This window comes from Barbatula barbatula (genome assembly GCF_947034865.1).
Source record: "Barbatula barbatula genome assembly, chromosome: 4".
NCBI classification, from domain to species: domain Eukaryota; kingdom Metazoa; phylum Chordata; class Actinopteri; order Cypriniformes; family Nemacheilidae; genus Barbatula; species Barbatula barbatula.
The window spans coordinates 1,952,574-1,980,314 of NC_136768.1; the positions used below are offsets into that span (position 1 = coordinate 1,952,574).

General features: G+C 38.3%; 4 protein-coding genes across 9 annotated transcripts; all 4 read left to right on the plus strand.

Annotated features, from left to right (window-relative positions):
* Nucleotides 1-6,614: 6,614 nt before the first annotated feature.
* Nucleotides 6,615-9,162, plus strand: fgf6b (fibroblast growth factor 6b; the record flags this gene model as incomplete). The annotated part of the gene is made up of 3 exons (XM_079454356.1): nt 6,615-6,963; nt 7,413-7,516; nt 8,986-9,162. The coding sequence occupies 3 exons, from the start codon at nt 6,615-6,617 to the stop codon at nt 9,160-9,162; spliced, it is 630 nt and encodes a 209-aa protein (XP_079310482.1).
* A 4,752-nt stretch (nt 9,163-13,914) lies between these two features.
* fgf23 (fibroblast growth factor 23) lies at nt 13,915-14,992 on the plus strand (the record flags this gene model as incomplete). Its single annotated transcript, XM_079455457.1, has 3 exons — nt 13,915-14,155; nt 14,295-14,398; nt 14,561-14,992. 3 exons carry the CDS (start codon nt 13,915-13,917, stop codon nt 14,990-14,992), a joined length of 777 nt encoding a protein of 258 aa, XP_079311583.1.
* Nucleotides 14,993-15,996: 1,004 nt separating this feature from the next.
* Nucleotides 15,997-19,960, plus strand: rad51ap1 (RAD51 associated protein 1). 6 transcript variants are annotated; one of them, XM_079454350.1, is made up of 11 exons: nt 15,997-16,058; nt 17,340-17,502; nt 17,704-17,747; nt 17,921-18,056; nt 18,196-18,299; nt 18,407-18,475; nt 18,643-18,711; nt 18,798-18,935; nt 19,011-19,190; nt 19,283-19,417; nt 19,512-19,960. In XM_079454350.1, exons 2-11 carry the CDS (start codon nt 17,486-17,488, stop codon nt 19,637-19,639), a joined length of 1,020 nt encoding a protein of 339 aa, XP_079310476.1. In that variant the 5' UTR covers nt 15,997-16,058; nt 17,340-17,485; the 3' UTR covers nt 19,640-19,960. The 6 variants fall into 6 exon arrangements, with proteins under 6 accessions (XP_079310476.1, XP_079310479.1, XP_079310475.1 ...); XM_079454353.1 differs by having other exon boundaries at nt 16,005-16,058; nt 17,451-17,502; XM_079454349.1 differs by having other exon boundaries at nt 16,019-16,058; nt 17,897-18,056.
* A 571-nt stretch (nt 19,961-20,531) lies between these two features.
* Nucleotides 20,532-27,542, plus strand: LOC306892797 (putative polypeptide N-acetylgalactosaminyltransferase 8). Its single transcript, XM_079454101.1, has 11 exons — nt 20,532-20,832; nt 21,359-21,587; nt 21,669-21,835; nt 22,074-22,257; nt 22,402-22,599; nt 22,687-22,801; nt 23,671-23,856; nt 24,438-24,575; nt 24,665-24,760; nt 24,840-25,007; nt 25,129-27,542. Exons 1-11 carry the CDS (start codon nt 20,649-20,651, stop codon nt 25,261-25,263), a joined length of 1,800 nt encoding a protein of 599 aa, XP_079310227.1. The 5' UTR covers nt 20,532-20,648; the 3' UTR covers nt 25,264-27,542.
* The last annotated feature ends 199 nt before the right edge of the window (nt 27,543-27,741 follow it).

Below are 27,741 nucleotides of genomic sequence, written 5' to 3' on the forward strand. Positions count from 1 at the left end.
TCCCTCTCAGAAATGGCCTGAGGTCAGTTTTCCTCCGAGCTTAACCACACGGGATTGTGCCACAGACCTTGGTGTGGGTAGCGAAAGCTCTGTGGTGTGTTATGTTCCGGAGTTTATTTTCCTTGACTTCTGTACATAAACAGTTGCTTTCGAAGACTTAATTCATGCAGAACACGCACCGTTGATAAGAGAGAGAGAGTAATAACTCTGTATATAGACGAGGATATGTGATGCTTATCTTAATGTATTGCAGGAAAAATTGAAGCCATTCCCCTGAGAGCTGTCAGCCAATGAACTAGATGTGTTTTAGTGAAGCGCAAATTAAATGAACCCAGAGGGATAATGTGAGGAGTCCATTTGGTTATTTTCCAAACTCAGTTGAACACCAAAGCCCCCTTAGAAAGCTAAACTTAGCTTCACAACTGATATGAATGCTATTTTTAACAAATCTGGATGTTGACCTGGATTGATGTTGGTCTGTATAACATAACTCTTGATCATTTATGCATTTACATTTATGCCTTTTTACCCAAGGGAAACATTTTACCAGCATCCCTGGGAATCCATTCCACAACTTTTACACACATATGCAATACTAAAATCTGAACCTGGGTTATATGAACATTATGAGGTTCATACAAAGTTTTTTGTATGGCCTCAGTTTCTTTAAAAACATGATTCTATTAATAAGGCAACACAGATTATAATAACTAGATTTTGCCTCACACATTATGCATACGTTTTAAAGCATCATGTGCATCAGTCAATAGTGATTATGTCATAATGGTTTTGTATCAGTTTGTATCAGTATCAGCATTGTAAGCTAAAATGCCAGTATCAGGATTTTCACTGCAGTCTCAGATTTATCGATTTTTCACATACTGGATTCAGCACTGCAGAGGGAATTTTATAATCAGATTTTTATCCATCGAATGTGTTTAAGTTTCCATCCTACCTCATGAATTTAATTATCCAAAGTTCCCATGCTCACTTTTGCCCATCAGGGATCACAACTAAATGTGTTGTTTTAGTGTTGCAGAAGTAAAAGACACAGCTGGTTTTGGAGGATATTTTATTTAATGTGTTTATTTAAAAAACCCTGTTTGTTAGTTGTTTAAGGAATAATTAATTAATAATTTTTTGTTTAGAAAGTTCTTGAAAGGACAACTTTTTTTCAACTTTGCATCTTCTGTGAGTGTGATATGTACACACATCATGCCAAATAGAATGACAACGTCCCAATGCTGCAATGCAGTAAGTTGATAACCATTGCACAGGATAGTTTCCACCAGAAGAGGGCGATGCACGTAATAATAATCCTAACATTGACTAGATTGAACTTTTAAAGTGAAGTCTGAATGACAAACTATCATTTCTGTTTTAATAAGTAGTTTTGGTGGAACCGTGTTAGACTTTTAACACAAAAAAGATTGATTACATTTTAATTAATGCAACAGTTGCTGTAATTCCAAAGTCTGTCATTCCATCAAAAGTCATTGAAATAACTTCTTGTGCTATTTTAACACACTGAGATAGGTTGTGTGATGTTCCTGTAGAGTTTCATTTCTTAAGAGGAACATCATGTTGCCTCCCTGCCTGCTTTAATGATGATTAATAAACGGATGCTATCTCATTACTGTCTCAGTAATGATACATTTATTATGTAAATTATTGCTGCTGCAGTGCTTATTGGCACAGAGACAAACTCTGTGTCGGAGATGAATCACTCCCCCTGTACAATCTGTGTGTGTGTTCCTTTATCCAACATTTGTCTTCTGATCCAGCTGGTTCTGTCATTGCTGAAATTAAATGGAAAGAGGTGGATATGCCCAGCTTATGCCCGCCCTGCCCGCATCAGCATCGATAATACCATTCTCACCCAGAGGGAGTGAGAATGTGTAAAGTGGCGCATGGATGTCTCACAAAATGCCTGTCGTTCCAAGGCTGGGCAGAGGGAGATGGTGTTGGTGTAGAGTTCGGGAGATTGTTGGGGGACTGTCGGGCTTATTTGCTGAGTCAGCAGAAATACTCGTCTGACATCACTCTGCTTTCCTTTCATCATCAGACCAAAATACTCCGAAACCAAAATGTCCTCTGGCTAAATTGGACTAATAGTTGGTGTAAATAGTTACTCGTACATTCGCATGCAAACAAGTCTTTTGGAATAAAGCTCCATACGTCAAGCTACTAGGTTTAAATCTAATATGGCACAGCACTGATTTGAAGAATAGTTGGTAACATAAGGCTGTTTTTGTTAACAGTAGCCAACATAAACTAAAAATTAACAATATATTTTTATTGCATTCATCACTATTTCTTAATATTGCCAATACAATTGTTTATGTTCATTGTCCATTAACTAATGTTAACCAAAACCTTTGATTTACAAATGTTTTTAAATGCTAATAAATGTTAATAAATGCTGTAAAAGTATATCATGTTAGTCAACACCATAAGAAATTTTAAATGTTTTGTATAACCATGATTTATAGGCCAACTATAGTAAAAATTTTGATCTTGTTCTATTTCTCATTGGCAATTCATAAGATTTATAAAGGGAATTTTCTAGTGTCTAGGGTAATTCTGACTACACTAAACTAACATACAACTTAAGACAATACACTAGACTAGACTAGACTAGACTAGACTAGACTAGACTAGACTAGACTAGACTAGACTAGACTAGACTAGACTAGACTAGACTAGACTAGACTAGACTAGACTAGACTAGACTAGACTAGACTAGACTAGACTAGACTAGACTAGACTAACGTTACATGACAAGGCATGAGACAAGTGCAACATCTGACACATAACAATAATCCGACACAAGACAGAAGACACTAGGGCATTAAATAGGGAAATAATCAAGGTGGGGACAGGTGCAGGGCATTAACTAATTAACAAGCAATAACGAGAGGACGAGAACAGAGACGGGACCGGAGAGAGCCTATGGCAAACCAAAATAAACCATAATCGCCTCTCTCCACATTAAACATGAGGTTATGTCATGATCCTGCCACTAGACTAAGAGAAACATGACATGATGCGGCAGAATCATGACAAACGTATGTGCAGCTAGTTCTTAAACAGAATATCAAATCAGTTCTTAATGGTTAAGGCAGGCCTCATACTAGTAGACCACACGGAGAGCAATCAATACTTATAGCTTAATGACACACTGAGGTAGCGAGTGGTGAGGGATGGGATTTAATTTAAAATGACTCTGCACTTTTTGAGTAAAAAATACAGAATCAGATTGTTCTCTCTATCTAATTCTGATAGTACACTCAACAAAAAAGTGACCTTCATTTTTTGGTATAGCCCAAAATTTTTGTCTGAGTCATTATGCTGTGAGGATCAGTAGTGTGCACTGAGTTCCTGCTCCCCGCAGGGGTCAAATAATCTGTCCTACAGCAACATTCTCTATAGCTATAGAGCTATAGCTCTATAGCTTTCTGACAGCTCATGAACACACAGTTCTTTCTAGTGCTGTATTTGCAACTCGGCCTGGCACACAAGAACCCTGCCCCAGCGCAACTTTACCACTGCAGAAAGTACTTAACATTCACTGTTTACTCATATTATCTTTCTAAAAATGCGACGATTACAGATGAACTTATACATTCATCCTACAAAATTTATTTTTTATCAAATATTTGTATTATTATTTATTTGGTAGTTCACTTAAAAAGCTGCACATTATGTTTACATAATTTCTATAATATGAGAAACAGTATTAAATTATTCAAGGTGTACATTGCCCTCGGCTTTGGAACTCAGGAGGTCATTAACCCATTTACTTACCCTCATGTCATTTCAAACCTGTATGACTTTCTTATTCTTAAAAAAATAATACCAAACATCATTGGCTCAAATTGACTTTGTTTTACATTATGCTTTTACCCAAAGCAACTTACATTGCATTATACTATACATTTGTTTCAAAGTATGTGCAATTCCATGGGATCAAACCCACGACCTTGGCGTTGCTGGCACTGAAGAAAGAGCCATATGCAGATTTTGAATAACTTGAGGATATATTAATAACTGAACTTTCATTTTTGGGTGAACTATCCCTTTAAAATGAAGGATATTACTTTGTGTCAATTTTGTTCTTTTGTCGTGTTGTATTTATGTAATTATCTGTTGAATGAACAAATAAACATCTTCAAGAAGAAAACCCCTTTGTCCATTTTATTTCAATCAATAATTTACAGGCCTGTAAGGATTGGGAGTGGCTTCTTTGTGCTTTTTGGGAAAAATAAAACAAAAGGCTGTAGTGCCACTTTACCTTCTTGAATTATTGATCAGCTGTGTCGGCAAGATCACTGATATATCAATCTCTGTCATTCCACCCCACACTTTAACACATCGACCGCCAGCTTTATTTCTCACATAGGTTCATGCACATTGCACCAGTCCTTAAATACGAGTTAAAATAGAGCAAATGCTGTATTTAGTTGGGATGTCTTCAGTAGGATGTGAATGGTACCATGGCACAGCTGCTCGGCCATACTGAATGTCATTTGTGCGGTGTGTTAAATATCCACTGATGCTCCTGATCTCATGTGTGAGTAATTCTGTCAGACTTCAGTGGCCCTTCTCAGCTGTCGTGTCTATACCATTTAAACCCACGTTAATAAAAATCTAATTGAAAGGGTTTGAAACCACAGCGGATCTTGTTACGTGGACTGTGACATTGCCTTGCACAAAGCCTCATGGAATGACTATAATTCATAACAATTATATTGTGTGAGAGAGTGACTGTACATCTGTAATCGGTGTAATTTGATCATGTTTTTATTTTATTGGGTATATATATGTGTATGCTACATTCAAAATTAATGGTTTCAAAATGTTCCTTGTTCGGCTGTATGGTTTCGCACAGAAAGATTCTTTATAAAGTTTTCCTTGCACAGACGTGCGGAAGCTGTGTGAATTGTCTCGCTGGGTGGGTCCATTGTTACAGTTTGGTTTTTTAGGTTTAACGTGATGGAGTCTAATTTATATTTAATGCACTCTATATATCTCCAATGCAAACTTTATTGACGTAAGGATTTGTGTCATTCCCTGCAACTTCCTGATCATACAGGTGTTGAAATCAGACCTGCATCCAATAGCCTCTGACAGGGTCAGAACAGTTCAGGGATTTTCAGTATTGATTTAGGATTGCTTTGATAATTAGTCGGAGGCTGTTTCGTGAGGTGTGTGAGCATTTTTAAGACAGCTGGTGACTGGATGCAGAACACTTTGCATCCTACTCAGCTACAAATTTTCCAGTCAGCTACTAATTACTTCGTTTTATTGGAACGCAATGCATTTCTCCTTAGAGCATACTGCTTTGACTTATCTGTCAGTCAAATTGTGTGTACCTCACTGCAGGGTAAATGTAATAGATTAGCTTTTTCAACAACAAATAATTGAATTTCGTCTGATCCCATTGCCCTTTTTTATTCCTGGAGAATTGTGGACAGCAAAAAGTTTTATGGAATTCTAAACACAAAGAAATAACATTAGGAATATACTGTAAATCAAGGAGGTTATGATATTGTATTTAAAATCTATTAAAACTTAAAAAGTAAAGTGTTCATTTACTAGCAATAATGTGCACAAGTATAGGCAATTTATTGATGGAAAGATGTGATGCCACGATTTATGTCCTTGAAGGTCGCTAAGAAAATGTTTGCTGAAACTGTATTTTCCTGTAAATTCCAAGATTTTCGCGTTTTACAGTGCCAACAACAGCGCCTCCCCAAGTGTCACTACAGTCCCGCTTCACCTGAGGAAGCGCGTAACGAAGCGCAGCATCTGCTGACGCACGGCCATTACGCGCGGTCCGGGCATTCTCGTGAAGATGCGTTTTTCTTAGCGGCATCGTCATAGCTGTTACATCAAGAGAGGCAGCCTCCCGGAAGATGGGAACATCCCTCCACGCGATCACGCTGAAGGTTATGAACGGCACACAATGGAAGAGCGCAATATTGTGTAAACTTTCAACACAAACAGTCTGCGAGGTGGCAGACAGGGGTGCCATTGCTCTCCGGTGACAACTGGACTGTTTTTACACCATCCTTCTAAATAAGGAAGCAAGGCTGTCAGACATATGACCACCGTCCCGATTTGGGCGCTGCCAGAGTACCGATCGCATCCCATGATTGCGCACAAGGCGTCCAATAAGGTTCAGCATGCGACCCCCATTTCACATGTGGAGTGACAGCAGCGTCCCATCATCAGATCAGGCGCGTTTACGGGGCAGTTCTTCCCTCGCCGATTGCAACTTTCGCGCTCCCTCTCTCTCTCTCTCCCTCCTCCCCTAATATGATGACATGTAAGGACGAAGGTGTCTGCTGAGGTGAGATAGTGGCATTCTCCACGACCAGAGGCTTTGGAGCTGCACAACATGGTCATCACCACATTCACCACCATCCCAAGTTGTGCTGCGATCTCTCCACGTTCTTCTGCTGCTCTCATCTCGGGCCACCGTCGCATGCCCGGAGTCCTGACCCGCCTCTCTAAAATAAGCCTGGAGCACCATGCCGAAGGAAGAAAAACTAGAAGAGTGGTATTTTTAGTGCCATTAATTTTGACCACGTGCCCCGAAGGTAAACCGGATGGCCATTGCGCAAAGGTCCCTCATCAGTATGTCCTGCGAGGCCAACGCGCAACACTGGCCAAGGACTGCCGTTCTGCTCTTGGGATTGCTCCTAGTTGGGACTGCGTCCTCCAATCCGCTTCCAAGTAGGACTAATAGTACAACTTTATTGGAGAAGCAATGGGAGACCCTCTTCTCCCGGTCCGTGCTGGGAATCTCTGGAGAGAAACCAGAGGGAAACTGGGAGAATGACTATTTGCAGGGCATCAAAAGAGTACGGAGGTTGTACTGCAATGTAGGCATCGGGTTTCACCTTCAGGTCCTCCCAGACGGCAAGATATACGGTGTACATAATGAGAATCAGTACAGTGAGTTCATGTCATGCAATCGTTAACCCTAGTGGACAGCTCCGCTGCGATGAGCTTTATTTCTTTTTAATGTAGTAACACTTGCGATGTGCTTGCGGAGTCAGGTGTCTTTTGAAGCAAAGACAAATCTATTAAAAACATAGTATCCCTTAGTGCTAAATATCTGTCCCGGACTTAAACATGACATGAATGCTGGGACAGATATAGACGCCAACTTATTTTTACACCGGCTCCTTGCGCGGCCCAGAAAGCGCTAGAACATGCACGCCTGAAAGTGAGAGATGGTCAACATTTGGCTGATGCGATAGCAAAATATTGTTGAAGGCAAAGGCTGTATGCGCATCCACAATTGGCACCTGCAGAGGTCCCACCCACCGCATGCCTTGTTGTTTGGAGCAGTCATCCGGAGCCGCTTTATTCTGTGTAACATGGTTGTTTTGTTTGATCAGGTCTTATAGAGATTTCCAGCGTGACCAGAGGAGTGGTTAGCCTATTCGGGTTGAAAAGCGAGCTGTTTGTCGCAATGAATAGCAGAGGAAGGTTGTACGGAACGGTAAGTGCGTGTGCGCAACTCTTTGCTTTCATTGCCTCATCGGAAGTCGTTTGCATCCCTGAACTCAAGCGTTGAGTGTCTGATGTTTCTCAACTTAGCCGGTGCTTTAGTCATTTGAAAATAATGGATGATCCATGCATTCGGTGCGCCGCGCGACTAATAATAGGGTCACAATGGCACCGCCGCACAGGCATATAGAGAGCATGGCAGTGCGCATTGCATTATTCATGTCTTACAAATAAAATGCGCTTGGGTTTGTTGAACCTAGACATTGTGCCACAGCTGTAATGATGATATTGCAAATGATTATTAAATGCATTACACGGTACATTAGATCCAGGCACAGTGCCAAAGACGTACAACGGTTTATGACTCACAGTAAACCCATTAACAAACGCATTGTTTTGTTTAAATAACCCAGGTCAGCATATTCGTAGTTTCACTTGTCAGAAGTATTCGTCACACATGCGTAATATAAATGCTGTCCCGATTGCGTCTTAAATGTTGAAAGTCGCCATAGCATATGTACTGTAAAAAAAGTTTATAACAGGCCTTACGTATTTTCCAGGGTTGAACATTGTTTTTTGTGTGTGCTGTCTGAAATGATTTAGCCAAGATTCCTGTTGTTATTAATTAAAAAAAATTAATGTAGTGTTTATTAGTGTCGTTATTTTTAGTATAGAAGTAGGGACAATTAGGAATCAATAATAATTATTAATTTTAATAACTGAGAAAATTACTACAGTAGCGTGTGTGTTTGTGAATATATTCAATTATATTTCTTATGCTTTGAATTTGGCATTGTTGCAAATCGGACAAATATGGATAAATAGAGTATAAATATGTGTGTACAGTATGTAAAGTGGGTTTTATAGGTAATTTGTTAAATAGTAGTCTTGGCAGAAGTTTCCATAGGTGTGATAAGCGCAGTGCAACACTTGTTCCTTTGGGGGTGGTGGGTGGATAATAGCTTCATTCCAAAACTGCGGTGAGTTACAAGAGCATCTGCCGGAATAGGTTTAATAAATGAAACAACAACATGAAATGCTTAGGCCAGAATAAGTGATCATTATTAGAATTAAACAGATTTTACATGACCAGACCTATTTAGCCGAGACATAAGAATATGGCCATTTAATGGTTTAATTGCCTTTTATTTAAATTAAAGTGAACAGACAGAACACTATCCTTCTAAAAGTGTCCTGTCCTGTACTGTATGTTGCTGTTTCAAAGCATTAACAGGCCATGGAAAACTCTTGTTTTATGATTAAAGGGTTTAATAATTCTGAAGTTATGAGATTATCCTTGATGCATTAACTTCTGTTGTGGCTCATGCATTCATTCTGTTTTCTCTTAATGAAAATAATATGAAAAGCGCAATTTGTTTCAAAGGCAAAACTCATTGTGCATCTGTCTCTGAATTAATTTCCAGTATATCGTAATCTTTACATCTCTTGTTTTCTTTTCAGGTCGCTTTTAATGATGAGTGTAAATTCAAGGAGAGCCTGCTGCCAAATAACTACAATGTATACGAGTCCTCCGTTTACAAAGGATTTTACATCGCTTTCAGCAAACATGGCCGAGTGAAGCGAGGAAACAGAGTCACCCCTGCTATGACTGTCACTCATTTTCTCCCTCGAGTATGAGCAGACTCATGCAATAATTCTTCCTTTTGCACTGATCTCTTGAGAGATCGGACGACGGACTACAAGGAACTGCAAGAATATCACCATAAGAGTTCTCATTCTTTATATTTGAATAGGTACGCTTTTTTAGAGTCTCTGAGTATGCTATTCATGGCTGCTTCCATCTTTTATTTCAATTTTTTTATCCCGGATGTGGAGGTTCCTCCACCTTCCTGTCTATAGTCAGGTGCTTGCCAAGAATGGAACAGACTCTGGGTGGATGGTGGAAGACCCACTTGGCTTTTTACCATGAAGTTAAGTTTTTTATTACCTCAAAGAGCTAAGATGGTGCTTGAACGTTTGTGAAGGCTTTTATATTGTTTGCATTTTCATAGGCAAAATATAAGGAGATTTACACAAATCCTAAATGTAGAAGTAGCACCCAATTAAACAATGATACAAAAATATTACATTTATTTATTAAAAAGGGGAAAGGAATGTGAACCTCTTGGATTTGCAGTTAATTTAAAGATCAAATCTAACGTGGAGAGTAACTAATGCGTGTTGCTGTTTTTTTCTGATCGTTTCAGCAAAAAAAATTTTTTTTAAAAGTATAATACATTTGTATAATTTATCTAATTGGGTTCTCTTAGTCTACGTTTCATAATGTTATGAAGTTTGAGGTCATGTTTTTGCAGAAATGCAGACAATTATAATAGGCCCATAAATCCTCAAGCACCACTGTACCTAGATGGTTTGAAAGGATGAATTTACACAGAGATAATTTGTTTATTTTTATGAGCCGACACGAGCATCTTATTTTTTACCTCAAACAGATATTTTGTCTTGTTTTTCTCAAGCTGTGGGGTTGTGCCAGCACTTAAAGGAAAGCAGATCTCTCTTGCTGCATGTTGCGCTGAGGTGCCTTGGCATTCTCACACGCCACCCCTTTAACACGCATGCTCCGAACGCCCGGGGGCGTCAGAAATAGTGCTGATATGTTAGCCGGGGCCCCGCGGGGACTCTCCCACAAGGGCCCTGAAGAGGGACGGGGGAGGGGTGTGCATCTCTACTTTATTTTACTTTTCTCAAATTAGAGAACGACTCGTGTCACCTCGAGCTTGTCCAAGACTACCGAGTGACTCACAGATACGAATCCAGAGCCAATTCCAAAGCCTTCAACATCTGTAGTATGATCTGTAGTTTAGCATCATTTATTGTCTCCAAAGTGAAATAAGGTGAAACTTTAACTTTTGTAGTGGAGATCTCTCCCTCCTATATAAGCTGTGTTTTATTTGTTGTTCTTATGTTTTGCTATGGATACGTGTAAAGAAAACAGAAAAGGCGAGGGAAAAAATTTATGCAAGATCACACAAAAAAAAATGCAAAAACCGATAAATATTATTGCTTATCACTGGTTTGCCTGAAGAAAAGTAGACTCAAAAAATAAGCTTTAAGCTTTGCTGCGAACAGAGAAGTAAAGCAATAAAAATACTGTAAATACTATCTGTGCACTGAAAGAGTAATACGGAGCTGTCGCTAAACGCGTGTCAGATTGCAGGCTGCTATCGGTGATGGGACATCATCTGATTCAAGGGAATGCGTGCAGTATATATTTATTTATTTTTCGGCTGTTTGTGAATAAATCCTGGTAGAGGGGGCAGTTGGTGTGCCCGGGCTCGCTCCTGTTGCTGCAGAGACACTGCGGTGAAACTCTGCTCTGCTGGATCCGCTGGTGCTCTATGCAAATGTAATTACAGGGCAGATGCTGTGTGGCATCCAAACTGAGGGGCTGTCACTGTTTTTTGAAGATTTTCAGACTTTGTCTGCTAGTCCTGTCACCAAACATTTACCCGCCGCACCCTCGAGGGACTTTTTCTTTAAAGGAAACTGGAAAGGAATGATGCTATTTTAGAAGACTTATGGGTCACCACGGCCTACTTGTTTGTTCAATCCGTTTGAAGTATGTGGCTCCTGGGGGGTGGAATACCTGAGCCATGCTCGTGACATCTCCCTCGCACACAGATAGTCCTGTAAAAGCAACCGCGCATAGGAGCCTTGAGATTCCAGTTGTAGCAGCAGGACCTTTCTGGTTTTCGTCCAAGGTCATAGCCATGAGCAAAATTTCCACGATATTTGAAATTATTGTTTCGTTTTTGTATCCACGCATGCTTTCTACTGTGCAAAAAGGAAACTTTTGTTTGATTGGGTCCTTCCTCTAGCGCAGTGAATATATCAGGAGGGACCACTGCAGGACTGACGCAATTCTTTATCGTCCCTGCCATGCTGCTTGTTTGTGGTTGTCATTGCTTCACATTTGCAAATTTCTTACCAATTGTCAGTAATCCACCCAATGCCAAACATGTTAAACTACCAATGTGCCAAACATGTTAACAACCATCCAGATTCACTTAGAATAGTGACAAACATCATTAAACCTCTAATTTTACATAATGGAAGGATGTGGTAAACTAGTCTAAAGGTATAACAATAATGCATTGTAAAATCATGTTATAAAATCCAGAGCACTTATGAAGGAGAAAATCAGAGGCGAGGAGGGAGCCAAATAAGCCGTTTCACTACCTCGTGTCCAGTTTGCGATAGCAATCAAAGTCTGTGAGGAATGAGTGATGTGCGTGAACATTTGGGAATCCGAGCCACCTCAACTGCTGATATACGTCGCTTGGATTTATAGCAACAGCTGTAAAAATGTTTATTGGGTATAGAATATAGACACCGGTTTCCTGGTATACGCTGGACCCAGAAGCTCATGAGAAAAACGTATGTGCTCATTAAATGGGCAGCTATAGGTGTCATAGTTGGAATCGGGGATGGCTTTGCAGCCTTTGTTTATCGACGGCTTTGTGTTTAAGGGGTGTGTCTGATCCCATTGCAGTTCGAGGGAAGACCTCTGTGCCTATGGGGTGGTCATTAATCATTTAGTGTGGCGTCTGGATTTTTCTGGTCTATTTATTTATAGTTCCTTTTCCAAATATTAAGGGTAGATGAAATGCATTTATTTTGCCGCTCATCCGATACATTCTATTCATTGTTTTATACTCATAAGCCAAATACTTTCTTAAAGAACAATAGCTTTCTCATAATTAGCAGCACATCAGTCCAGGGTTTTGAATGTCCACCGTATACATTTTCTCTTTGTTTGAATGTTATGCACAGAGATGAGTAGTTCTGTCCATTTCTTTTATGAACATGTCACTCACTTTCTGCCTTATTTATGAGTTCTTGCTAAATTTGTGACACTAGGAAACAGGCCATGATCATTTTTGTCTGAAATCAAACGCTGTAGTTATGTAAGCAAACACATATATTGGGGGATTTATTTTCTTTTACTTTTCTACGTATGTGCTGTGCACAGCAGTTTAATCCTATTCCTGATGTTAATAAAAGTTAATTTTTGTTTTTGATTATTTTATTCTTCTATTTTACATGTGTGTTTTGCTTTTACATTTTGCTCAAAGTAGGGAAAACAAGGACTGGTTGGAGTCACAGTGTGCCCAGAACTGATACTAGAACATATAATTCAGGATGTCACTTATCATTTATACAAATTAAATCAGTTCAATAAAGTACTTGCAACTAATTAATACACATTTTCACTGTCATGTTTTATTCTACAAATTTTAAAACTAATTGGTTTACTGTAAAGTGAACTTAAAATATGGAATGAGGTTTTGGCAGACATGTGTTTGTTTAGTAGGGGAGAACTTTTTATAAATGTATCCCTTTAGTTTTAGAGGAATTACTTTTCAAATACCATTCTTTAATGTCTACCTCTCCACCTTCCGCGAAAAGAAAGTTAAAGCTTTGATGAAGGTCTATAGGTACCCCTTAACCGTGTCTAGTGCCAAAACTTAAAATTATAATGTCTCCTAATGCGTTTTATTGTCTTTTGTCGCATCGCGCCACGTCCGGCGTGTTTCAGTTCTTTAAAAAACATACTTTTTTAAGAGAACACCTCTAATGTAGTAACCTATAGTTTAAGGTGTCTTACAGGTTCTCCTGGTGGGGCAAAATGCATCTGCCTGAAGAAACTTTCAATTTTTGCTCCAATAGTTTGACGCTACATTTGAATTATTTCACTTATTATCAGTTGATCGGTGTATTTAGTTTCATTAGAAAGTACACAATTAAATTACGCAAAACCTTTTAATGTTGTGCTTAGTACAAACATGTGCTTTCGTGCAGGCGCATTAATTTAATTTGATAAAACAAACTCTAAGCGCTCTCTGCTGGACAAGATGAAGAAGTTAAAATTGAGTTTATACCAAATCTCATTCTTTTCATTCCACAATCATTCCATATCTCTTTAGTTGAGCGCGATATTGAAAATATAGGGAATTCTCTCGATATGTCAGGAATTCCCAAGTAAATATAGATAGTAAAAAACTCTTATAGCCTATGCAAAATGATAATGGAATGAGCTGAGAGAGGCTTTTCTATTAACTTTCGTTTTAGTCAACTTTTAAGAAATAACTAAATATCTGGGGAAAACATTCACACCTCGTGCAAAACTGACAAAGATATAAATAAATGGTGGCTTTACCGGTACATTTTTATCATAATAAACAGAAGGTGGAAGATGTGGCCGCCCCCTCACATCCTCTGGCGCTGGGGCCGAGTGTTGCGTAAAAGATGGAACCGAGGAGTGGCACAGGGTGAGTTTAAAAAGCCGTGCTCACAAACTTTTACTCATCACAACTTCTTCAGTTTCCCAAACTGGTTTTACGCAACTTTAGTTTGCGCACTGTGGAGATGCGTTGTGCTCTTTCTAACCTGCCCATGCTGCAATCATCCATCCTTGCTCTGTGGCTCACAGCTCTCCGGGGATTCAGACCTGCGGATACTGCTCCCAACCCTTCTCCTCTCATCGGCTCCAACTGGGGGAACCCGCGGAGATTTATCCACCTTCAGACCACTTCTGACTTGAACAACTTCTACCTGGAGATCAGCTCGAACGGACACGTGCGCAAAACTACGCACAGGGGCTCCTACAGTGAGTACAAGTTTTTGTAGGTTATGACACAATATATAGAATATAATCGATAAAAACAGTACAAAATGTGATTCTAAAGCCCTTTAACATCACCAGTTAATTACATCAAATAATATAATGTTATTGGTTTATTCGACAGGTGTCATGTTATTAAAAGCAGAGACCAGAGACCGTCTGGCAATATTTGGGGTGAAAAGTAACCGGTTTTTGTGTGTGGACGCAGAAGGCACTATTTTCACATCTGTAAGTTGTTTTAACAAGCGTCATGTCATCTTTGATTGAAACTTTTTATTGTCTAAATAATTTAGTTGTCAAAAATACAGCAGAGAATAGTAACATGGGCACTGTAATGTCGTGTAAGTCTTTAGGTCTCACCGTAAATAAATGGTTGTTTCTTCTTCACAGACAGTTTGCAACAAGGATGACTGTCTTTTTCACCACAAGCTTTTGGAAAACAACCGCGACGTGTACTATTCCACCAAGAACAATATACTTCTTAACTTGGATGGAGCAAAGCAGGTGTACATAGCAGGGCAAAATCTCCCTCAATCATCTCTCTTTCTATCAGAGAAGAACACCATTTCACTTGAGCGTCTGCAGCACAGGGAGAGGAGAAACCGGCAGGTGAATCCATCGGACCCGTTGAATGCGCTCCGGCGCGGCGATGGTTCAGACTCCAGAGCGGTCCAAGAGGACGATGGAGACTTTGACTTTGAGCCATCGGAAGGTCACAACATCTCGAGAGAAACCCTTGTTTCCCCTGCAGATGATGACCCCTGGGATCTTCTGCAGGACATGAGTCCCAACAGCCCTCGAATCTCAGGAATTGTTGGATGAAAGTGCTTCAGTGACTGTGCAAGAGCAAAATGATATAGTGTAGAACAAGTATTTTTGAAAGTCAGTTCAGAGAAAACGAGTTTCTTTATTTCCAAAACCAGAAGAACTGCGAACAGTCATCAGTCATTTCATTATTTCATGTCTATCATGGAAATCAAAAGTGCTGTTTTTACGCAGCTCTGGGTCTCTGCTTGGTTATTCTAGAGCAGGGGTGTCCAAAGTCGGTCCTGGAGGGCCGGTGTCCTGCAGAGTTTAGCTCTAACTTGGCTCAACAACATGTCTTGAAGTTTCTAGTCTGCCTACGGAGACCTTGATTAGCTGGTTCAGGTGTGTTTGATTAGGGTTGAAGCTAAACTTCGCAGGACTCCGGCCCTCCAGGACCGACTTTGGACAGCCTTGTTCTAGAGTGACTTCAAATATGGACTACAAAACGATTCTGACTGATTCTCTAAATTAGAGGTGTCCAACTCTTTCCTAGAGGTCCAACCGTTAATTCAACACACACGAATCATGTAATCAGCTACACATTCAATTGCTGCCAGGTGTATTGAATTGACAAAAATCCATATATGGAATATATATATAAGGTATATGGAATATAAGGTATATGTAAATGTGTTTTATATTATTTATTTCTCACCTACCATCCTGAATTTGTGTCTGGTGCTGGACACCACCCGTGGACAATAACGGTCAACCAAAAGAGAGTATTTATTAATTTAATTTAATAAATGTCTATGGTATTTGCTTTAAGTGTTAGATGTGCAGGAAAACGGCTATATTACTCGACTAATTTAAATAAATAAAATTTGTTTATTGATTGAAGAAAATGTGTGTTCTTTAATTTGTTAAATAAATTATTTTTGCTATATTTCAACACAATATTGAATTATTTGTTAGGGTTTGGCCCGGTGTGCTTGCACTAGAAACTCCTTTGGTTTAAACTGGTTTAGGTTACCATTACCCTTCAAATTGCGCAAATTGAAATAGCGCATTGAAAATACGCCCAATTGAACACGTCAATTTCGCATAAACTCCCACGTACGCAAAACAGTTCTCACGCGAGGTGAGTTTTTTAAGGCAATACGCTAAAGGCAAATTTCGCAAAACTGCAATGGAAACACTTTTTGTGGTATTTACAAGTCACGTGGCCATTACTGGTATGTTTTGGCAGAACATTTGGGAAAGATAGGATGTAAGACATTAATATCTTAGGCTATATCATGCTCCAAATACAGGAAAACGAGTCAGGGCCGAATTGAGATGTATTAGGAACAGTGAGGTAATATGAAAATATATAAGGAAGACATTTCTCTCCACTCCTTCATCACAGTAGGTGGCACTATGCACTAAAGTTTGTTTACAACCTTCCATAGAACGGACAAAGTAGAAGTACGGCCAGAATCGCGAGAAGAATCTAAATTACTTTAATCGCATAACATCATTTAATGGAAACGTAGTCATTCCGCGATATTGTTTCAATCGACATTTAGAAATCATCGCTCGAACTTACTCTCCAGTGTCAGGTTTTCTGTCCTTAGAGGGGAATTAATCAATCTTAGATTCAATCAGCAACGTTAATCGCAGTCTCACTAAACTTTTCCACATTCTGGTTATTTTTGGAATAGCCTAGTTACACTGTAACCTAATAAGGTCTTAAGTGAAAAGAAACAGTACATTTTGTAGTTAATTTATAAGCAGCAGGTTAAAAATTAAAAATAGGCCTTTTATTGTCCAAATTTCAAACTTTCAAAATTCCTTCATAGAAATTGTTGCATTGTTAATAAATATGATTGGCGAGCAGAACAGAACTAGCCGAAGTATGTATCTCAATTTTACCATAGCAATATTTATTGTATAAAAATATAATTAGAAACAGTGGAAACAATTATACATAAAATATGAGACGCTAACAATAATACAAAAAGTGAAATAAACAGATTTTCGTAGAGAAGAAAACAAAGTATTTTAATAAAATCTTCAAAATAAACTTTCGCAAAGCAGCGCAAATCTGCTGCTATTGTTATTAATGTATATAAAACAAATGTAAAACATCGGAATTTTTAAATAAAATAAAACTTTGTGTGACGTATAGGTTTCCATAGCGCCTAGTAGTACATTAAAACACCATCCGCAGATTCGACGTTTTTTTAAGTTTATAAAATAATTATAGGTGACTTGTTTTTTTTATTTAATCTTCCCCTTTCATAAATGTATATATACAAGTATACCTTTTTAAAATTGTATTTATACAATCCATTTTCTTTTAAAATAAAGACACAATGATAGTAGCGCTTTTGACGAACCGTAAACCTCTGTATTCAGACTTCCTTCGTTTTGTTTTCAGGCGGGTTGAATGAATCCGTAGCTGCTCGCATCAAAACATGCCACTTTAATGTCTACGTTTGTAATGTAAAATAACATTTTAAACAATCCGTGCATATTGGTGTTATCATAGCACGTAAAGTGGTTTCCCTTTGACTGATATGCAGAATGGATCGACCGTCCAGGTCCGTAAGTATTATAAGGTTCTACAATGTAACGTAAGAATGTATATACATATATAATACAACGTAGCGTACATATTTAGGTGGTGTTTTAGTGCAGTGTGCTTTTGAAGGGTGTTGTTACCTCGCTGTAATATTTTCAGGAAACATGCCATAGTTGTAAATATGTAAGTTAAGACTCGTTTTGTTTTTAACTTTTATCAGAAGCATAAAATCGGCCAACTACACAGACTTCCAAGACGATGACGGTGAGATAGGATTTACTTTGTGTATGGCTTATTTGTTTTGTGATGTTTTTCTGAAAACTATTTCTGTAGACATGATAAGTCGTTTTTTAAATTCCTGAATGGTACAATTAAGAGTTTACACATACGATGACAGTATTTCTAATCATCAGATATTTTCCCGATTTATGTGGCAGATGAGGATTTTGCTGCTGTGAAACCTCCTTCCAAAAAATCTCGAACGACCTCTAAAGACCCTGATTCTGAAAGAAACGCAAAGACTTCGAGTATAGTTGTTGATCTTACCAGTTCAGGACAACAGAAGACTCAAAGGTCAATATTAATGTGTGTTACTAATAAGGTACATTTAAGAACTGTTAACTACAGCTAACAGAAACAAATAGCTCACACAGTTTACACGTTTTCCCCTGCTGTTTCCATAATGCATAAAAACTGAAGGATCTTTTTACAGGTTGTCTCTGGAAGATAAACTCTATGAAAGAGATTTAGAGGCAGCATTAACGCTGTCATTGCTGGACTCTCCAGTAACAGGGGGAGAAGTTGCCACCAAAGCAGGTCTGATCGAATCCTCATATGCACTATTATAGTTCTTGGGCTTCAGAAACTCTGTGGGAAAAACTGTCTTTTGTTATTAATTTTTAATTTTTCTCTATGCTTTGTAGAGGCGCACAACAGGTCTGAAGCTCCACCTCCTGTTCTTACACACTGCAATGACGCTAACAACCGTTTAGGTGACGATTAGTAATTTCTTGGTTTTATTTACTTAATATTTTAAGATGTTAATGTTTATGTCTTTTCACATATTTGTTATGATTCTAAACAAATATTGTCATTCCAGTTGTTATATTTGTTATTGTCAGATTCAGTTTGTTCTATTTGAACCTTTACAACTTTGCAGATGAGTATCAACTTCGACCAGATTCTCCTCCTGTGCTGTCCAACTGCAGTGTCGATGGCAATAGTTTAGGTAATGCTAGATTTACTTTTAATCTTGGGGCACAGTATTTCCTCAAAACTGACCATCGAAAATTAAAATGATGTCCGTGTTTTAAGGGCTGAATTTGATCATCAATATGAAGACCTCCCCTCCCAGTGTTTCTAAACCGAGGAAGGTGTCAGAGCAGGAGAGAAGATCGCTGATTGAGAAGAACAGTGAGGCAGATGAAGATTATCGGCCGCAAAACACACCAAGTAACCTGAGTACCAAGTATCTGGAATAGACCGTTTTATATTACCGTTTGTTAATGTATGTTGTTCCTGTTGAAGATTCAGAGAGTGACTTAACTGAAGAAGATGAAAGCGAGGATGAGACCTTCACACTAACAGAAAAGAAGAATGTTAAGACGGGGGGACAAAAAACAGAAAAAATGACCCCACAGACTGCAAAGCAGAAAAGGGAGAAGAAAGAGAAACCGGCAGCAAAAGCCTCAAAAGTTAAAAACTTGGGTACCTTTAGTTTCCACTAACAAATCTGAACCTTTAAATCTGTTAAAAGAGTGTATCGCTATTGTCTTCTAACACTTGACCCTTTCTGACAGCCTCCACCCCAAAAATCAGTCGGAGTCCAACTGCTTCTGTGTCTGCACTGAAGACACCCACAACTCCACCTCTGCCTAAACCTTCACTTAACTCCAGTCCTGCAGGCGGCAGACTGCCAAAGTGGAATCCTCCTGGTGAGACTAAAACTCTGTTACCAGTGTGGTGTTCTCTGATCGACACAAAATAGAGGTTTGCTTTTGTACTGTAGGTAATTTATTTTTTCTCCAGGTCTGGTTGGCAGGAGTCCCAGTGCATCCCAGAACGCACCTGTCACGTCTCCAGGGCAAGGCCTGCGGTTAGGGCTGTCTCGTTTGGCTCGAGTCAAGCCTTTGCACCCAAATACCGATGCTCATTGAACATAATGATTGAGCAGAAACCATGTTTTCGTCAAAGTATGAGGATAGCTCATGAAAACTCTGTGGGAAAAAGTCATTTGAAAAATATTTATAATAATTTTAACAAGAATTGAATTCCTTTTTGTATTTTCTGTAAATTTTAATATTTAACATTTCTTTTTGTCTGGTGTTCTTTAAGCTTTGTAAAAATTCACTTTTTTGACAACCATTAAAAATCATGCAAACATTTTTAGAATCATAGTTTTATTCTGTAGTGAATGTCTTGAAAGATGTCCTTGTTTACTAAAATGTAATAAATGAGTAACTATGAGTATGCCTCTTTTTCTTGTTGTAATGCCTGTTCATTTAAATATGAGGACAGTTGTTTATAAACAGTGTGTGTACACTTAGTACATACTGCATGTGTGTTTAGTTGGGAGCAGCTCATTTTAATTGAATAATACAATAGAAAATACTGACAATGTGCAAACAGTAGTACCAATTTGTAGCAGGTGAATGATTTGGTGAGGTTGAAAAATTGAGAGTCTCCACTCAGTGCTTAGCATAAGCCCTAGCAGGACTCAATGTCCTGGTCTCCTCCCTACAAATACAATAATCCAGTCCATTTATTTATTTAAAAACAGGGTCAGCCAGGCATGGATGAATTTACTAATATTACTGAAGCCGTTGAACAGTGCTTAGTTTGTAAATATCGAGTTGGCCTAATAAGGGGGCGTGGCAGATCCGGCAAGGAGAAAAAACGGAATGTGCAATCTGTTGGGGGATTAATATAACTATTTAGACAGGATCCGGATCCTGTTCTGTCCAGTTTTTTCCACTGTAGGGCAAAACTTAATATAATCTAAACGACATCAACAAAATAAACAGGTAGGATGACCTTACAATGCAAAATAGATAATACCAAACATAAAAGAGATGCAGGACCGATCATTGCAGAAAAGATCTTTATCAAGGTCACTGCTGGAAGACGAGGCTGTCCCTGCTTCACAAAATCACAAATGTTTAGTTCATGATGAGAATAAGTTGTTTGAGGAATTTGTTTTCAGCACTGGCTGTCGCTGCAGTGTTTCTCTATGTGAGCTCTGTCCAACGAAAACTCCAAACCCAAGAGAAGCAGCTCTATCAAACCCAACAGAACAATGATCTTCTGCTCAACAAACTGGAGAAACTGGACGCTCAGATACACAATATAGGTGAGTAACTCATGTATGTTTGTTGAATACATTTTGAATTTGTTCAATTCAAATTCTGCACAACATATAGATCTTTTTTTCAAGTAACAAATATGTTAAGATGGACTTAAGAAGACTATTAAGTAGCGGCGAATAAGAGGGTATATTGTACATTATTTGCTTTTAATGTCACTTCTGGTTAGATCAAGCCATCTAAATATGAAGAATATGGCAACAATTTATTACATACAAGTTCTTAATATTTGGTTGATCCTCGCTTAATATTTTGTGGCCATATAGACATTTACTTTGTGTGCATTTTTTGCCAAACCTTCTTAGATTCTTCTCCAAGCACAACCACACACACAATATTTTTTAATACATATTCAAAACATTGATTTTCCACTTTTGGCCACTGCTGTAGGCTATTCAAAAAGACCAACACAAAACTGTTAACTTAATGATTTTGTTTTGTTGGTATTTAGGGTAGACAGTTGTGAGAAACATGTTGGTTACTGTTAATATGTAAATCTATCACCATTTTAAGGATACAAAAAAATCACAATTGCAGAAGAGAGAAACCGTAATGTAAAAACAGAAAAGCAACCGGTGAAGAAGCTGTTTCCAAACTCGCATCTCTTCCAGCGATGGACTGTGGAACTTTCTGAAGAAGATCAGAGGAAGGCTGAAGATCTTTTTCAGAAATATGGCTATAATGCCTTTCTTAGTGATCAGATTCCTCTGGACAGAGAGCTGCCGGAGACTCGAGACCACAGGTGTGTTAAATCGGTGAGTGTCATAAAGCAAAACATCTCTCTTGTGGAAATGATAGCAGTGTGTTTTCCATTGCTTTGTAGATGCATTGAACGTGAATATGCTCAGAATCTGCCCACCATCAGTGTGATTCTGATTTATTTGGATGAGGCTCTGTCTGTCATTCAAAGAGCTGTCTGTAGCATCATCAACAGAACTCCAGCCCACCTGCTGAAAGAGATTATACTGGTGGATGACCACAGCCAAAGTGGTTTGTTTGACTTCAAATCAAACATACCTACCAAGCCTTTACGCTTCACACCTTTGTTAAATCTGTATTTGATTGCTGCATGTTGATGATGGGAATTGCTCTTCAAAGTTGATAGATTTGCATATCCTGCTCGATAGTTGTATTTGTGAAAGCTTCTTTCTATGGGAGCCTGTAATAATATTTAAAGAAGGATTTAAGTCTTCTTAGAATATTTAGAGCAATTCATTATCCTCTACAGGAGATCTGAAGACACAGTTGAATGATTTTGTGAGATCTATTAACCAGAAGCATTCAAACTTGGTGAAACGGGTGACACATTCAGAGCAAAGAGGCCTCACCCAGGCGAGAATTTCAGGATGGAAGGCTGCCACCGCCGATGTAGTGGCCATTTTGGATGCCCACATTGAAGTCCATGTCAAATGGTGTGGACCTTGCTTTATGCTTCAATCTTTTAAATAGTATTGTTGTAATTTATAGAAACACCCATGAGGGTACGTATACTGTATGTGCAGTATATGAAACATTAAGAATATGCTGTTTATGATATGTGCTTGTTTTCTACATAGGGCGGAGCCTTTGCTTGCACGTATCCAGGCTGACCGCACGGTGGTCCTGAGCCCTGTGTTTGACAAAGTAAATTTCGATGATTTGCAAATAACAAATTATCTTGCTAGCGCTCATGGCTTCGACTGGGCTCTCTGGTGTACATATGAAATGTTCCCACAGAAGTGGTATGATCAGAATGACCCTTCACAGCCAGGAAAGTGAGTGTGTGTATTTGTTGTAATATTCAAGTCCACTTTACTATATTAAGCGTGCAACTACATTAAAAACTGCATTCTGATGTCCAGGAGTCCGTCTGTAATGGGCATTCTGGTGGCTGATCGTCTGTTCTTTGGTGAGATTGGAACTCTGGATGAAGGGATGCAGGTGTATGGAGGAGAGAATGTTGAATTAGGAATTCGGGTAAACTATGACTTGCATTACACTGTAAAAAACTTTTCAAATATGATGTGGTTTTAAATGAGAGATTGTGTGAGTAGGTTCATATGACATTATTTTACATTTAGTCATTTAGCAGATGTTTTTTATCAATATTAATATTATATTAATAATATTAATATTTATTACAAAGAGTTCAGGGAGCAATAAGCCATATGTCATGAAAGAGCAATAGTATGATAGGTGCTAATACAAAGTTACTAGTTTTAACAAAAGCTAGATCACATCCTGATGAGAGAAAGAGAGAGGGTTAGTGTATTTTTTTTCACGCATCCACAGAAGAGGTGAGTTTTAAGTAGTTTTTTGAAGGTTGAGAGAGGTGCTTGGCCGGACCGAGTTAGGAAGAATGTTCCACCAGGAAGGAGTTGTGAAGGAGAATGAGCAGGAAAGTGATTGAATGCCCTTATGAGAAGGCATTACAAGACGCCGCTGGTTTGCAGAACGCAGGGTTCTTGATGGGGTGTAGGAGTGTAGTAGGGTGTGAAAGTATGCCAGAGTAGAGAGATCAGTGACTTGAATCTGATCCGGCTTCAACCGGTAGCCAGTGGAGAGAGATGAAAAGGGGTGTCACATGAGCCCTTTTGGGCTGTTGGAAGATGAGGCGTCCTGCTGCGTTTTGAACCAGCTGGAGTGGTTTGATAGCCTTTGCAGGAAGACCAGCAAGGAGAGCATTGCAGAAGTCCAATAGTTTTATGCAATCATTGATAGTATGCTAAATATGCTTTGAGTAGATTTCCATTTGTACTTAATGTTTATGTATTCCTAATCTATTTAAACAGCTCAGTTTTATTATCACTGTCATTTGTTTTGACTTGCTGTGTGGTTTGGCACAGGTGTGGCTTTGTGGAGGAAGTATAGAGATTGTGCCGTGCTCTAAAGTCGCCCACATTGAAAGGGCACACAAACCCTACATGCTTGACCTTAGCATTACAATGAAGAGAAATGCCCTCAGGGTGGCAGAGGTGTGGATGGATGAATACAAGAAAAATGTAAACGTCGCCTGGAATCTTCCCGTAGAGGTATGGATCATAGAGTATCTTTATTTATGCAGAAAGCATAAGGATGACATTTATTTTCCTTGTTTATATTGATTGGATCATGCTTTTACTTTTATAATACTTTAAAAAAAATCCCAACCTGGTGTTTGCTGCACCCTGTTGGCCCCTTGGTCCTCCACCTGAGGGCGTCATTTTGTTCTTGTGTTTCTGGGTGCGTGTGTTGCTGGGGGTCAATTTCCCATTTTGCCATGTGTCTCGTGATTGTTAACTGGTTTCACCTGCATTTCCTGTTTGTTCCCACTTCTTTGTATTCATAGCCCCTGTGCACAGTTGTCGTTTGTTGTTTTATGTTATGGCTTGTTTTGTTTGTATACCTGCTCATGTTTCTAAATTTTATGTTACTCTTGGGTCTCATGTTACCCTGTGGATTAACATTAAAATCACTTGATACTGTATTTGGATCTGCTCCTTGTTCTTCTGCCTGCCAAAACGTTTCTGTGTTGTTCTTGAGACCCCTGAAATTAATCACAACTTTTTAATACAGATGCAAAAGTTGTTTAAACAGATGCAAATGACCAATAGCCTATCTCTGTTTCTTACAGGACCATGGGATAGACATTGGAGATGTGTCAGAGCGAAAGAAATTGAGAAAGAGGCTAAAGTGCAAACCATTCAAATGGTATCTGGAAAATATCTATCCTCAGTTAAAGCTCATGGATGATATACTTGGTTATGGAGTGGTGAGTGACATGAGACCAAATGTACAGAAAAATATGACCAAGATTTATAATATTATTTAATATATTGACTTATAATCTTTCACGGACAGCTGAAAAATGATCTGCAAACAAGTTTATGTTTGGATCAGGGGCCGCTTGATGGAAGCACTCCCATTTTATATCCATGTCATTACTTATATTCACAAGTAATGCAGTTTTATATTTCATATTTCACAACTTGATTGTATTATTGAAAAATATTTAATGAACTTTCTCCATACACAGGTGTTTAAATATACAGCTAGTGGTGAGATATATATTGGTCCCCTTGAGTCTCATACACACACAGACACACGCTGTCTCGTAGATCCAGTCTCAGGGAGACTCCCGGCATTGAAGTTGTGCTCAGGCGCTAAAAAGCCTAAAGAGCACATATATTGGGACTTCAAACAGGTAAACAAATCATGTCACCTTAAATTTCACTAAAGTCAAAATATGTCAATCACATGGTGCATCCAAGCTAAAGAATGCATTCTTATTCAGGTACTTCTGTGTTTTTTTCTGACTTTTTCAGGGACAGGCTATACAGAACAAAGACACCAAAAGCTGTCTAGAGATTAGAGCCAATCAGAATGGAGAGTATGAACTCTTTATTGGTGAATGCAGTGGCCAGCACTGGAGGATACAGTATATTGTTTATGACTTTTAAAATGATAAAAATGATGCTGACATGAAGCCGGAGTTCTTTGTTAAAGAGGGTAAATAAGAAATGTGAATGCAGCTGGTCAAATATTATTAACTGCTTTATCGGTCAGTGGTTCTTAATTTTTTGAGCACCGGACCAACATTACATTTTAAACCATCCTCAAGGGCTCTTAACCCTGTAATTGATATCTTGCTTTCTGACCTCACAACATCCATTTTCACTAAATTTGGAGAATGATCTATAAGATAAACTCCAACAAAAATGTTATTCTTTTTGACGAAAGGCACTAAAATGCAACTTTCATTGGGTAATTTTGTTGTTGTTGTGTTCAATGAATCAATAACATTGACAAAATATTCTGTTTCTGTATTTAAAGCAGTATCAATGCACATAACTGTAATTTTCTTATTTGGTCAAAGACTTGCATGAGAAACCATCACCATTATAATGTTTTATTTCGTTTAATATTTGCGGACATATTTTAGAATCATTTAGCATTTTCTCATCAACCAAAACGTTTTTTTGTATTCACTAAAAATGATGTTATTTTACTCGACTGAACAACATAATTATTATCCTACTGAGGAAGGATGCATGTATATTGACGAAGCTTTGGAAAGTTAAACAAAGGTGGTGAGAACCAACCATGGCCCAACCATAGAACGTTGTATGAAGGTTTTCTTATAACTTTAATTAGCTCTATTGTTCATTTGAATTTGAATGAAGTGAAACAATTTGGACACAATTCCATATAGACCATTAATTATGCATAAATGGGTAGTTGACAAATATATTGTGACATTTATTATCTGGTTTATACATGTTAAGAATTTATACATGTTTATACATGTTTTTGCAGAAAATAGAGTCTGACGTGAGGGATGACTAGAAAGACATGAGATATATATATATGTGGGACAGACTGCAACCAGTCAACAGATCAGCTCTTCTCATTAGGGTTATAAGCCATTTTGGAGAGTACTGAATAAGAGGCAAAGACAGATTGCAAGTGGTGAGCTTAATTAGTTTCTCTGAGGAAGTAACTCGTCCATAAAAGCCCTTAAGCGTGCCAAGCTTTTCAAATCACCCCACCATAACCTTTGACATGTTTTTCTTGGGAGCAGCATGTTCAAAAAATGATGAACAAGATTTTTTTTCTTTGGTTTTATTTATCTTTCTCCTGTAATTGACACACCCGCTATAGCCACACCCGCTATCGTTTGACATAAATTTAATTACAGGAACCTAGTGTTCGTTTAGATGAGAGATACATTTAGTTCATGATGAGAATAAGCCGTTTGAGAAGCCTGTTTCTAACACTGGCTGTCATTGCAGTGTTTCTCTATGTGATCTCTTTCAAACATAAAATCCAAATCCGCAGCAGCACTTCTCATTACAAAATGATCTCCTCAAAAAACTTAACAAACTGGAGGCTCAGGTACACGCCATGGGTGAGTATATAATCCTTCATGTTTCGTCAAAGATTTTGACATTTATTATAAATAAATGAGGTACTCTCCACAAATTCATGCACCCTAAAAATGTTGGGTTGTTTCAAACCACGATTAATATTCGCAAACTCTACCGCAGGTTTAAATCAATATATAAATATCCAGCCAGAGATAAAAACATTCCAAAATTTGTTCGGGGTGTTTGGCCTTGACTGTTTTGTATGCTGTTTTTGATATTATATAATCACTAAATGGTTTAACTGATTTGCTTTAAAGTCTGAATTGTGTAATTTGAAAGTACAATTAAAATGTCATCTTTGAAAAATGATTCTCTAATACAAAATATGAGTTGTAGCATATATTGACAATAGAATATCAATCTGTATTTTCAAGACATCATCAAATCATTTTGATTGTGATAAATCAGTTTGGATTCGTGTCTGTGTCATTGAAAAGGGAAATAAATACCCAAAGCTGTTGATTTTCTTGTTTGAGGGGTGGATAGTGCCATGGATTACCTACCTAAGGAGACAGTTGTGTACTTTTGCCCTGTCCCAAATTTGTCTTTTAGCGGTCAGAAGTTTGCTCGCTAGTACCTCCTTTATGCCCTCGATGCTTCTGTATTATAGAGAAATATTAAATAACAACATATATGCATACTAAGAAGCGTGTAGAGAAGAATAGAGTGTACAAATAAACAAATATACATAAGCGGTTGCATTTACGTCATGACAAATGAATGCATTACTAACATAAGTATCTATTGCATAATGCTTTTCATGTTTCTTGTTGTCATGCTGTCAGTCTTTCATATTAATGTTGGATGACTTTGTCACTCTTGATGTTTGATTTTATTGAAATTCAACAGACAATGGACTGGACTCTTGTTTTTTCCAATCCTTGTTCAGTAACACTCTCATAGGTCTTTACCTGCTAACTCCTACACACACACAAAAACATACATATAGTGTACACGCATGTGTAATGTTAATGTGCTACATTATTTTAAAATAATTTGCCAGCTATTATT